Source organism: Melospiza georgiana, chromosome 10, assembly GCF_028018845.1.
Source record: "Melospiza georgiana isolate bMelGeo1 chromosome 10, bMelGeo1.pri, whole genome shotgun sequence".
Classification (NCBI taxonomy): domain Eukaryota; kingdom Metazoa; phylum Chordata; class Aves; order Passeriformes; family Passerellidae; genus Melospiza; species Melospiza georgiana.
Window position 1 is genome coordinate 16,700,465 of NC_080439.1, and position 13,168 is coordinate 16,713,632.

At 50.3% G+C, this 13,168-nt stretch overlaps 1 protein-coding gene across 1 annotated transcript in view; it reads left to right on the forward strand.

The window, feature by feature from the left end:
* Positions 1 to 248: 248 nt before the first annotated feature.
* The window catches only part of FAM124B (family with sequence similarity 124 member B), a 71,220-nt gene continuing 58,300 nt past the window's right edge, over positions 249 to 13,168 (forward strand). Inside the window, exons 1-3 of the mRNA XM_058031417.1 lie at positions 249 to 329; positions 1,263 to 2,558; positions 4,063 to 4,555. Of these exons, the coding sequence (XP_057887400.1) occupies positions 1,839 to 2,558; positions 4,063 to 4,555 (1,213 nt within the window). The 5' untranslated portion in view covers positions 249 to 329; positions 1,263 to 1,838. The remainder of the gene's footprint in view (positions 330 to 1,262; positions 2,559 to 4,062; positions 4,556 to 13,168) is intronic.

Genomic DNA, 13,168 nt, shown 5'->3' on the forward strand with positions numbered 1-13,168 from the left:
CACGGGAGCTGCTTCCAGACACAACCCAAGGCCTGATGAATTGACTTTCTCCAGGGGTTTTTTGTGTTTCAGTGTTTTCCTGTACAGGCAAATTCCCCTGTTCTTCACAGGCAGGAAGGCAGATGACTGCCTGCCCCTGCCCTGTAGCAAGGAGTTGATGAATCATTTCCTTTTCCATATTTTAGTGAAATTGTGTAGTTCAGAGCTCATCTAGAGCATTTTAATGTTTTCAGCACTTGCACTCTTCACTCTCTTCCTGCAATTGTCTGAAGGCTGGATTTTGTTTTTGTCTCCCTCCCAACAGCAGTTACTTGCTTGAAGTGTTGCAGGTGGGTGCAAAAGAATCTTTTTCCTCATTTTCTAGACAGTCTTTTTTAATTTTTATTGTACATAGGTGTCAGTGTAGCTTTTAAAGCATGAATGTGTGTTTCTACCAGTGGGAGAGATCTCCCTAAAGCAAACCAAGGCACTGCTGCTTATACCTTTAGACCTTGGAGATTTTACTTAGTTGAATATAAAGTTAGGGTCATATTAAAAAAATTAGTTCTGAATTTTCAGAATTTTGAATAACAGACTTATTGATGCTGGGATTTCTTAACAGTGAACCACTGCTTTGTGTGCTTGGCTGTTTGGGGGGAAGCTGGCAAGTCAGCAGAGAGAGATGTGCTGCCCTTAATTAGATGGGGCTGGACAGATCACCAGAGGCCCCAGGTTTGATTTAAATACTGGCTACAGTGGGACAGCTCTGCACAGGAAGTGGGTTTGGCCTGACCTGTATTGTGCTGCTGCTGGGCTGGCAAACAGGGGGATGAAAGGACAGTGTGATTTATTGTTCACACCAGAAGAGAGCTGGAAAGAAGTGTATTTTCAGCATTCCTATTGTAGCTTATGCAGTAAGCTAATTACCAATATGTAAACCCAAGGAGCAAGAAAAAAACCCTTAGACTTTGACTAAGGCTGCTGATTACATGGGTATCTCAGGAAAAAAAAAAAAAAAGTAAAGGGGGGAAAAAGAAGCAGAGGGCACTGAGAATGGGAAGCCTGGTGCCCAGCTTTTATGGGCTATGTACAGTAACCCAGGACCTGGTTTCCAGTTAGGCAGGAAGTTACCTGCGTTGTGAAGGGTGTAACTGGGAATCAAGGCTTTTTCCCAAAGCTCCTCTTTCCTGATTTATATCTGCCCTTATTGTTATCTGTTATGTTCACACGGTTGGGTTTTTTCTTTTGTTATTTTGTTTTCCTTCCTTGTTTTCAAAGAACAGCTTATCTGTGTGCCCCAGAAGGGTGGGACTCAGAGATCACAGGCTTTTTACAATGAGCCAGAGCCAGCCTGCCGACTACAAGGAAATTTGCTGAGCGTTTCAGCCATGAGTGCCACATGGGCTTTGCAAAAGGCAGTGATTGCCGCGGTGGGACTGGGCTGGGTCCGGAGCGGCCACTTCCACTGCCGGGAGACAAGTGAGCATCACCTCACCCTGGGAAATCGCTGCTGGTGACTCTGCTGTCCTGTGTTGTGAACGGCAGGAGGATGCAGTGCTGCTCCTGGACACTTGGGTGGCAGGTACTCAGTGCCCAGAGCTCCAGAGCTGGGAGTGAGCCTTGAGCCGAGCTCCGCTGGGATGTGACCTGGGACCGCTCGCTTAAAGCCTTGTCACCCTGCACCTGGCCCCTCTGGGGCACACTGTGCTCACCCACGTGTTTCATCTGGTTACTGCAAAGCCTGCGGGAGTCCAGGCTCATTCTCTCCAAGGCTCAGAGTACACCCTTGTGCTCCCGAGGCAGAGTAAAAGGAAGGCACCAATTTGTCTGGTTTGATTTTTTTGCCCGGAGTGTTTGCAATGGATGATGGAGCAGAGTCTCTGATGACCGTGCATCTCCTCACCCATTTGGGACGCTCAATCCCTCTGCAGCAAACTCTGGATAGGCTTCTGGAGTGGCTCTGCCTGGACGTTCGCCTTTTCCTGGTGTCAGAGCGAGTTCCTCCGCTGAGATACTACGAGAGATACCGCAGGAGGAGCTGCAGCTTTCCTGGGATCTCCATCCTCCTTTTCCTGCACGAGGACTTGGGAGAAGAGCGGATCTTCCAGGTGCACGAGCAGTTCCAGCGCCCTCCCTGGCGCTGCCAGCGTGCCCAGTTTGCCAGTTCCCGCTGTGCCCCGTCCCAGCAGGAATTCTACGGGCTGGAGGAGCAGCTGCCCGTGTGGGGCATCAGGCGGGTGCGCCGCGGCCCCGAGATCCTGCGCGTCACCCTGCACTGCAGCTTCGACAACTTCGAGGACGCGGTGAGGCTGTACGAGCTGATCCTGCGGAGGGAAGGCAGCGTGCAGAAGGGCGCCCTGTGTGTGTTCGTGCTGCGCTCCGGCCCACACGCGGCCGTGCAGCTGTGCCTGAAGCAGCTGCCCATCGGGGTGGCGGCCGAGCCCCCCGAGTCGGCGGCCCTGCAGTTCACGGTGCAGGAGATCGGGCAGCTGGTGCCCCTCCTGCCCAACCCTTGCGTGCCCATCAGCAGCACCAGGTGGCAAACGCAGGACTATGAAGGAAACACAATTCTGCTCAAGGTATGTGTCCGTGGGGCTCTTTTATCCACTTGTTTCCAAGGGAAGCAGGGCTGGTTCAAAATGGAAATAACGATTTTGTTTGTTCATGTTTTCTTTTGGGTTTGTGAATGCAGCAATTGGTGTCTGCCGCTGCTGCGATGCTGTTGATAAATATAAGCACTGATCCTTGGAATGTTTTTATACAGTTAAATTAACATCATTACTGCTTGCCTGAAATGCAGATTGTTGATCTTTTCTAGGGCACACTAGCTTAACATCTTCCCTCCTCTGCCTCAAAAAATGATTGTAGCAGCCTAATCTTTTTCTGATAAGTCATTGCTGTATAAATGTTTTTCAAAGTAGATTTTTGGCATCCAAAACCAGAAGTTTTGTAAGTGTAATGTTGATACAGCACTGCCTGCAATTAAGGTTGTGAGCTCACAAGTGAGTTGCAGTCGGGCAAAAGTGGCAAGGAGATGTGTTCTAGGAAATCTCTGCCTTTCTTTTGAAGTGTGCAGTCCAGAGGTTATATGAATACAAATTAAAAAAAAAAAAAAAAAAAAAAAAAAAGAAAAGAAAAAGACAAAGTCTGTGCTGAGATCATATGTAGTGAGAATTACATAAGTGAGTAGAATGGAAGTTTGGCTTTCTTTCCATTCTAATAACCCCTCCCACCTCTGGTTATTTTTCTTGTAATTTGGATTTTAAATTGTTTGACCTGTCTTTTTCCTCCCAGAAGTTGTCTGTTAAAATTAATTGCTTGGTTCAGCCTATTTTTGTGCTGCTCTGAACACTAATCTTAGGGCAGCCCTTGCTGCCTCATTCAATATCAATTTATAAAGTGGTTTTCACCCTCTTGGAGTGGTCAAGGCCCTGGGTATCTTCACATAGCTTTGAAGTTGGTCTTACCTGGAGTAGGGGACTGGGCCAGGTGAGCTCCAGAGGTCGCTTCCTAAATTACTCTGTGGCTCTTTCTTCCTGCTGTAGATACAAGGTCTTTGAGCTGACAGATGTACACGAATTCACTGGCAGGAAAATTTGGAAGCTTTTTTGGGGCTGTGACCGTGCTGCACTGTGCTCCTCGCAAAGGAAGGTGTAATCCACTTGAACTGGAGGATGTATCTTGTGTCCAAGCTCCAGACAGCAGGCTGACAGCCCAGTGCTTTACTCTGCAACTCTTCAGCCCATACTGTAAATCTTTCTTTTGAGCACCTGCATTTACCCCCTGGCCTGACCTCCTGCCATACTGCAAACTAAATCCCAGGCTCTGCTCACCGACTCCACATGGAGTTGTCACTGCCCCCTGAAGCCCCTTGTGGTAACTGGCCGTGGCTGTCCTTTCCCGGTGTTTATCGAGGTTTCCCTGGAGTGCATGCGGATTTTTTGTACGCCCAGCCTCCTTCGGCAGGGACTCCCCCAGGTGTGCTGACTCAGGCTGCAGGTGACCCCAGCACAGTGGGGCTGGGCGAGAGCATTTATTAGTCCAGCTAGAAATGTGATAACTGGCTTCTCTCGTTTTCAACAGGTTCAAAGCAGCTCCAGGACCCTCGAGACAAACATCGGGCTTTCCCAGCAGCATGGTAACACAGGCAGTGGAAGAATCCCGCAGGACAGTGTGCCGGCCCCTCTCGCTGTAAAACAGGGCGATCCTGGGCAGAGGAGCCGGGAGGTCACAGCTCCGAAGGGTAAAACCGAATGTGCCCCAGGTGAGGCGTGCCTGGGCTCCGAGCGGGCGGGCAGTGCCCTCCAGAGGCCCCTGCGCTCTGCCCCCGGCGTGGCCGCCCCGCAGCAGGGCTGGGCAGCGCTGTGGCTGCGCGGGCGGGCGGGCCGGGCGCCGCGGGGAGCCGAGACCGACGTGGACACCGGGCTGGCCGTGCCGAGCCCTGAGAGCGGCCGCTGCCCGCTGAGCCTGTTCCCCGGGGCCCTGCGGAGCAGCCTCCGGCCGCTGACAGACCCGGGAGCCGGCACCGGCAATGCCCTGCCCGGCCCGGCGCTGCGAGCCCCGGCCCGGAGCGACGGCACCGCGCACGGAGCCCCGGGCCGGGGCTGCAAGGACAGAGCCCCGGGCTGCAGGGACAGAGCCCCGCACAGAGCCCCGGGCTGCCCCCCGCCAGCACCGGCACCGCCAGCAGCGGACGAGGAGCAGGAATTCTATATATGACCGAAACCAAACGTGCCTGGTGGACTCGTGCTTGGCAAAGGACAGCGGAGCGCTTTGGGAAGTGCTGTGACTGCTGCTGCTCTGTCGCTGTGACATCCCGCTAGGGGTCACTGAGGCAGACACTGAATTTCCATGGAGAGATGCTAAGGAGGCTGCAGGAAAAAAATAACACTGTATTTACAGAAAGCTGATGTTTTGGTTTGGTTTTTTAATGCGCAGTAGGTGAGGGGTATGTTGTGCAATGAATAGGAATAAGCCATGTGACTCCTACAGCCTGTTCTAAGATGCTAAAAATTAGACAGTGATGTCTTCAGATGGGTTTTCAAGGTGCAGCTTGGCTGAGCTGCCCAAGCAGCTGGATGTCCTCAGCTGTGGGAACTCACAATCCCTTGCTAGGACAAACTGGAGCAAGCTCGTGGCATGGTCACAAGTGGTCATGCTGGTTTTCCTTTGTTGGTATTTAAAATCTATACGTGTTGTCAGTTTTATGCAAGATTTGAAACATAAGAATATTCTTTGAAATATTTCTATTGAGACCTTTTTCCCAGCTCAGCACAGTACATGCAAAAACCACACACTTGAAGAGAAGTGCCAGTAAAACCTGCTGCTGCCTATTCATTTGACACTTAAAATAAACACAGCAACAGGCCAGGCTTTGTTAAACCAGTGTGCAATTAGCAGGCAATCTTAGCTGGTTTTTAATTAACAGAAGACAAGAGAAGTTGAGAGTCTTGGAGGGAATTGCTAAATCCTCAAGAGTAAAAAGGACGGGGAGAAATGAAGTCATGATTCAGCATCAACAGATGCTGAAATAACTCCCATCTTGATAAGTTTGCTTTCTCAAGTAGGATTAAATAAATCTCAGCGGGAAAGAGATGGGAAGAATATGAAGGAGGAATGAAATTATTCAAAGAAGAGCCCCAGCTGGGGATACTTACCTTCCAAACAGTACCACAAAGAGGTATTTTCTCCCTTAAATATATCTGAATTCTGGAGGGGATATAGGGAAGTCCCTGCTCTGGGCCCTTCTAGCTGGTTCTGCCCTGCCAAGTAATGCTCATGAACCCTTCAATTTGGGGACCAAAACCTACAGAACAGGACATTTCATTCACTGGACACTTACAAACATCCCCCAGGTTTTCACAACTATGGATGGGATAATCATGAACTGGGAATCAAGGCAGAAGTGGGATTCCTGGGAGAAACAGCTTTAAAGAGAGATTTCATGGCCTTCTCTCTATTCTCCCATGCCAAGGTACTTGAGTGTGACTATTTAGCATAATTTTATTTTACCTAAAAGAAAGAGGCAGAAGGTCAGTATCTAGCCTGGGGGAAATTCTTCATCATTGGGAAAAAAAATGGGACAAGTTTCACCTTGCCTGTAAGAGATCATGGAAAAGGGCCTTGAGTCAAAGGAAAATGGCTCTGAAAATACTGCTTCTAACAGTGAGCATGTAAAATCTGTGTATTTTAAGCACAGGATATATCCAGTACAATTCAGTGTTACACAGGCAGGTGTGCAGGGTGTGTTGGGTCAGAGGGCACATTTCTCCATGGACAGACTCAGTAGTGGAAGGCAAAGATTCCCATTTTCCAGAGTGCTCATGTCTCTGCAGCCTCTATTTTATACTTCCTTGCACACTGTGCCATTTCTTTCAGGATTTAAAAAAAGTCTAACAAGGAGCACGGCTTGGCAGGGTGTGCTGGAGATCAGTGTCCCAAGCACCCTGAGAGAGAGGAGCTTCCTGAGAAGGAGCCAGGGAGAATGGGTGCCTGAGGTGTGTGGGGCTGGCAGCGAGCTCAGCCAGGGCTGCCCATCCCCTGTGCTGTCCCAGCAAAGCACACAGGGGAAAACAGCCCTGGTGGGAAACTGAGGAGGGAGTTGGACAAGTTATGCTGAGAGGATCATGCATCACAATGTAGGGGGATAGAAAATAAGAAATAAAGGTGGTATAGAATGTAATCTTACCCCCTAAAGAGTTGCAGCTGAGCCAGTTATTAAGGATTGGAGCAGGCCTGATGTTAACAGGCCGCAGCTGTAGCCAATAAAGAAGAGTGTTATAAAAGAGTGGATTGGTTGGTTGTGGGGAACTGGAGTCAGTGCCTGGAGGAGCTGCCTGCAGAAAACATCAAGGAGGTATGAAACTCTAGCAATATGGAGCCCTTGCAATGTAATAGCAATAGAACTCTTGCGGTATAATGACAACATCACATCAACACTGGATGAAGGGAAATGCAGTGGGATTTTTACCTTTGGTATGTTGAGCTTGGTATAAGGGACTCGGGTGGGAATGGCTGTGACCATTGGGGTCATGGTGCTGTGGGTGCTGAGCTGCTGATTCCTTTGATGGACAGCAAGGTGGGCAGCACTGATTAACACCCTGTAACCGAGATTCTAATTTTGAGGTGTGTGCTTTTTGGGGGACACTGGGATCCTGCTTTGTTCCAGGCAGTGCCATACCAGGAGTGGGGACATGGGGACTCCTGTGAGCCACGGTGACCCCAGAGGGGGCACAGATGCTGCCATGTACCCACAGGGGATGGTGATGAACAGGCCCATCCGAACTGAAAGGCTTTTCTCCTGGGTCCCTGGCACAGTCTGGGTGATGGAGGGAGGAAACCTGTCCTTGCAGGAGCAGGGTGTGTGCTGAGAGAGTGAGCCGTGACACTGGGCTCACAAGATGCAGGAGAACTTGCTCTGGGTCACTTTAATACAACCTGAAGGGGTGAGTGCTGTTGCTTTTTTTTGTTTAGCCCCTGGAAGCAGTAATTTTGTCTTTTGTCTCCTCTGGGGCAAGCACAGTGGTGTTTCTGAGGGATGAGGTGCCTGGATACCAGCACCAAGGCAGGGAGGCTCCCTTGCTCCCCACTCCTGCCATGGTGTGGGCAGGAGCCAGGAAGCCCCTGCTGTGGTCAGTGAGGGCACAGGCTCGGCCTCTCGGGCTAAAAAGAACCTGGCAGCCTTGATTCTTTGGGGAAGCACATGCTGAAAGTCCTTTTCCCTGAATTCTGGGCCAAATTCAGCTTTCATGAATGCCTTGGTAAATCCTGAGGCAGTTCTGTGAGCACAGCCGAACTCCCAGATTGACGCTGTGGGGCTGGGCTGGGCCTTCCCTTCTCTCCACCCGTGTTGGTGCCTTCCCTTCTCTCCACCCATGTTGGTGCCTTCCCTTCTCTTCTCTGCACCCAGTACAAACAAAGCCTCGCAGCTGCTTGGTAGGGGAGAACAGGTGTTTCAGAAATCTCATGTTTGTGACGGGAACACAAACCAGAAATTCTCTTTTGCTGAAGGCGAGTGTGGCAGCTCCAGCCCCTGCTGTGTGTAATTGGTGCCCACCTGTGTCACCTGTGCAGGGCTGGGGCAGTGATGGTCACCTTCTCTGCTGTCACCTCTTGTTTCTTGCAGATTTCCAGATTACTGCTGTTATTGTTACTTTGTGTTATTGCTGTTATTATTGCTGTTATTGCGGTTGTGTCTGTCGGGTTTCCGTTGTCCCGAGTGCCGCGGTGCGGGGCCGGTCGGGCTGTCCCTGTCGCTGCAGCTCCGCCTGCTGCCCGCACACGGCATCCTTCCCCCGCCGTGTCCCTTACTCGGGATGAGATCATCCATCATTTATTAGATGCTCAAAATTTACCGGAGAATTGCTCTTGGAAAGGGACAGCGAACATAAAAGATTTTGCTAAAATTTCTATGACAAAACATGAGGTCAAACAAAACTCATTTTTTGTCTATCTTATAACAAGTACCAATGGCACAAACAGAAGATGTCATTATAGAACCGATCCTATTCTTGATAAACAATGCACTATTTTACATAATGTGTCTAAGCAGACATTCAAAAGGGACAAGCAGTAGCTTTTAGCCCCTATCAGTTTTTGTTATTTTTCAGAAATTTTTGGCATAAGTCACATTTTTTTAGTCTTTTCCTTGGGTTATTTTACAGGCTGGCATAATCAGAATAATTTAGCCTTTTTAACTCTATAGCAATTAACTACTAAAACTCAGTTAATCTTTTTATTTGAAAAAGGTTTGGTCATCATTCATCACCCACACACATGGATATAATCTGATTAATCACATTAAAGATCAGAATATTTGGTCATCAGAGAAGATGTTATTTAAAGGACCAGAACAGGAACATTAAGTGTCAGAAAGGCATTTCTCTGCACTGCTATGTGCAGCAGCAGCTCTCCCAGCCCAGCTGTGCTCCTACATGTCTGAGCTCCTCATGGAGCTTCACTCCCTGTCCCCACCCTCCCAGCAACCTGGGCTTTTAATCCTCACTTTCATTAACACAAAATTAACCTGATAGATTAGGAAGCAATAGAGGTACTATTAACAAAGAAAGCCCATTTCTCTCTCATTCATTAATTTTCTCTGACAGCAGAGTAGTCAGTTAGGGAGATCTGTCATGTAAGTGACAGGGGAAATAGAGTTCTTCTTAATGTGTTTTATTGTTTTTTGGCAGCCTCAGCCAGTGATGCTGTGAAATGTCAGGTGCAGTGGTTACTGTGCATCTGCTGTGTGTGAGAATAGTTGATATAGTACTGACAAGCTTGCTACAAAGATGTTTTACTAAAAAGTGCTATAAATTCTCCCTTTTCACCAATAGTTGAGCACTGAATGATCACTCTAGTTCAGATGTGATGGAGCAGGGCAGGGATGAGGTGAGGAGTGGGGCCTTTGCTTTGGCAGAGCAGGAGCAGATACAGAGCTTTCCAGGTCATGTCTGTCACTCTGTGCCTTGTTTGCAAAGTGGATTATGAAGCTCAAAGGCCCTGAGGCTTTGCTTTTCTCTAATCAGGAACAGGAAACTTCTGTGGCAGCCAAAGGAGAGGTCTGGGCTGTGAGAGGGACACAGAGGGCCTGGTGTCTCCCTGTGGTGCCCTGTCTGTGTGGCACACATCCTTCGCTTCCCTCCCATCACTCATGTAGGTTGGCAGTCAGGAGGATTCTCTGCAGCCCCTTCTGCCCATGGCGCTGCTGCCATTGCAGCCTGGAGCTCCTGCCCATCCTTCCTGGCTCTCCTGCACTCAAACTCAGCCTTGCAGCAGCTCTGTGGGCCTGTGTGCTGAAGATGTAAGGTCTTGCTGCTGGATTTTGCTGAGTGAGCCTCCAGATATCAGTCCTGCCATTCTGACAGACAGGCTGGGGTGGGACATGCAGGAGTGGAGCACACACAGATTAGGGCAGGGGGCTCAGCTGGGATGGAGCTGCCCAGCCTGGGCATATTCCTGTTGGAGCTCTGCCTTGTCCCCTTCTCAGCACTGTTTTCCTGTTGCCAGCACCTTTCTTTTGTCCAGGGAAATGAAAACTCATTTTTCCTTGTCTTCTGGGCCCTGCTATGGTGAGTGTGAAGGCACATCCTTGTCCCAGGGATGGGCATCAGGGAACATGGAGGAGGCCTTGGCAGCAGGAGCTTCCTGAGGATGGGATGGGATGCACAGCATGCCCTGAGTGCCCCCTGGACCTTGGGAAGGAGCCTGGGGGTGTTGTGCTTCTACCTGGCCCTGTGCCTGCTGCTGGGGCTGTGTCCCACCTGCAGGGCTCGGGGGGCTGGAGCTGCTCTGTGACCCCTGCACATGGAGGGAAACCGAAGGTGAGAGAACAAAAATGCCTTTTGAAGAGCTGCCTGCCACTGCAGCGTGTTCCTCAGGGTGAGCACTCTGCCAGGCCCCTCTCCTGGCACAGGAGCTGTGCCTGCAGCCTGGGCTTCAGCAGCCAGCTGTGTCCCAAACTGTGCCCTTATCAGTGTCAGCTGCTCCCCACCAACTCTATTTCCAGCAAAAGTTGCTCATTTGCAATGCAATATCCTAAATTAAACACCCCAAACACTTGGTACCTCACTGAAGTGTCAGAAGTGTTCCCTACCCCCAAACCCTAACAGCAGAAATACAGAATACAAAACACAGCAGGTGTTACAGTAAGAGCTTCTTTCCTGTTCCCATGTGTTTGTCTTCTTTAGGTGCAGGGGATGCACCTGATCAACCTGTACTAAAAATTCAATTATCCTGTTTTTAAAAGAGAAACAGGGATCACAGCCAGGTTTGGGAGGGTGTCTGGAGTGAGGAGTCAGTGTCCCAGGGAGCGTTCAGGATGGATCTGTGTCCCAGGCACTGCCAGGGGACAGTTTCATCTTCCATGGAATTTCTCAGCCTCCCATTTCAGCAGGCTCCTCCCAACAGCACAACTGCATTGCAGTTCGCTGTACTGTGCTTCTAATGTTTAATTCTTATTATTTCAGAGGGGTTTTGAGAGGTTTTCATCTCCCATTGAGCACTTGTATTAATATTCCAGCTCAGGATCCCAGTTTTGCTGCTGATTACAGGCAGGGACAGACCCAATTCCTATTAGGGTGAATTTATATTCTTTAAGAGTCCCAAAAGCTTTCTTCTCCCCTATCACCCCTCTTCAGGCACTGGCAGCCTGGCTGTGCTGGGAGGTGATTAGGTTTGTAAATTTGTTCCTGCAGACACTCAGTGACACTGTTCATTTTCTCATCTCCCTCGTGCCACTGAAGTTGTGACAGCCTCGCTTCTTTAATTGGGACCATCTCCAGCAGCATCTCAGCACCAGAGGAAGCCTCACAGGGGGCAGCCTGGCAGGCAGGAGCTGCTGTTAGCTGCCACAGCTGGTGGAGATTGAGCCTCCCTTCCCAAAACGGGAGGAGAGCGTGTGAAATCCCCTGACAGCTGACTGAAAGATGCTTGCTCTGAAGCAGCCTCCTGCCTGTTGGCCTTGCTGGGTTTCAGCACCTTGCTGGGGAGAAAGAGGAGAAAGTCCCTCCTTGTGCTCCTGCCTTAGGTTTGGCTCCCTGCTGCTCTCCTGGGAGTGCTGTGAGAGATGGAGGCATGACCCCTTCCAGTCCCTCCTTGTGCTCCTGCCTTAGGTTTGGCTCCCTGCTGCTCTCCTGGGAGTGCTGTGAGAGATGGAGGCATGACCCCTTCCAACACTGTCCCTTGTGCCGCTGTGCTGGGAGCTGGGGTGGCCCTGCTGGGTGTGGGGCTGCTTGCTCAGGAGGGCTGGATCTGCCTCAGGCTGGGGCTGCCACGCTCATGGCCCTCACAGGAGCCCAGGCCATCAGAGCCCATCCTGGTCCTTGCTCAGCTTCCCTCTCCTGCTGGCAAGGATGGCTGTGTGAGCAGTTCACTCACCTGAGCCATCCTGGCCCCTCGCTGCTTTGTGAACCTGAACCTTCACCACTGGATGGTTGAAGTGGGAGTGTGGTTTGTGGTTTTGCTTTTGCTTTACCAGAATTTGCTTTAAATGCGCCAGGGATTCTCAATTAAAAGGATAAAAAAGTGAGATTATACTAAAGGATCCTCCCAGGATAACACAAAGGATTCTGAGTGTGCAGTGAGCACAAAGGGAATGTATTTTGGCCATTCCAGTGGCTGGAAGTTTTATTTCCACTCTGGCAGCAGAATTAGGCAATCAGACCTTGGTTATGTTCCTGTCCCTCCCTCATTTGTTGGCTGTGTTAGACAGAAGTGTCCTCTCAGGGTGCCCAGGTGTGCTGGGAGCAGCACCAGCAGCAGCTTCCTCTGGGTGCAGAGCTCTGAACTGGAAATGGTCACTGGGGTGGCTGCACAAAACTGGCATGAATAAATGGGTGTTGTGAAACCCTAGATGAAATGCAGCACTTCATGGCGCTGATATTCCACTTCCTGGGCTTTCCTTGTCCCCTGGGCATGGTGGCTGCTGTGTGGCCTCCTGCCAGTCCAGCCAGCTCCTGAAGCTGTTGCTGCATCTGCAGAGGTGAGCAGTTGGAAGGTGACTGATCAGGCTGCTCCTGCCACCACCAGCAGTGCCTTGGTGGAGCAGTGACACTGCCTGGGCTGCACTGAGGGTCCCACTGGCCTTGGTGGCTGCTTTGGCCACAGCTGCTTTCACTGGCATGTTCAGGGGTTTCACACTGAGGAGGGCACTGGGCTCCCACCTCTACAAAACCTACAACCAAGCCAAGCTGTGAGGGTTTCCAGGCACTCTGTGAGCTGGGACACCAGAGGAAGGGAGAGGATGAGAGCAGAGTTTCCCTGAGAATTTGACTGTGGTTTTCTCATCTTGTTTTAATTTGGAGCTACTGGGCTTTGTGGAGGGAACAGCTGATTGCAGAAATGCCTCATGCTGATGTTTACCAGATATTCTTTCTAGATGGGAAAGTCATTCTGTGTCATGAGAAATTTCACAAGTGTTGGCTTTTTTTGCTAGTTGGAGTGAAACCAGATTTCAGGAGGTTCAGATTTCTCTCAAGCTGGGAAGTGTGGCCACCCCGAGGTGCAGCTCCCTGACACCCACTCAGGCTGCTCAGCCACCTCACCCTGCAGCCCCTGGCACAAAGGGTTAAAGTGCCATGGGAGCCAAGCACGTTCTGGTGGGGAAGAGCAAAATTTTACTTCTCTGAGCTGCTTGGACTCAGCAATTGCTTCAGTGGAGACTTCTGTTTTCCAGTCTCATTGTTCAGCTCTG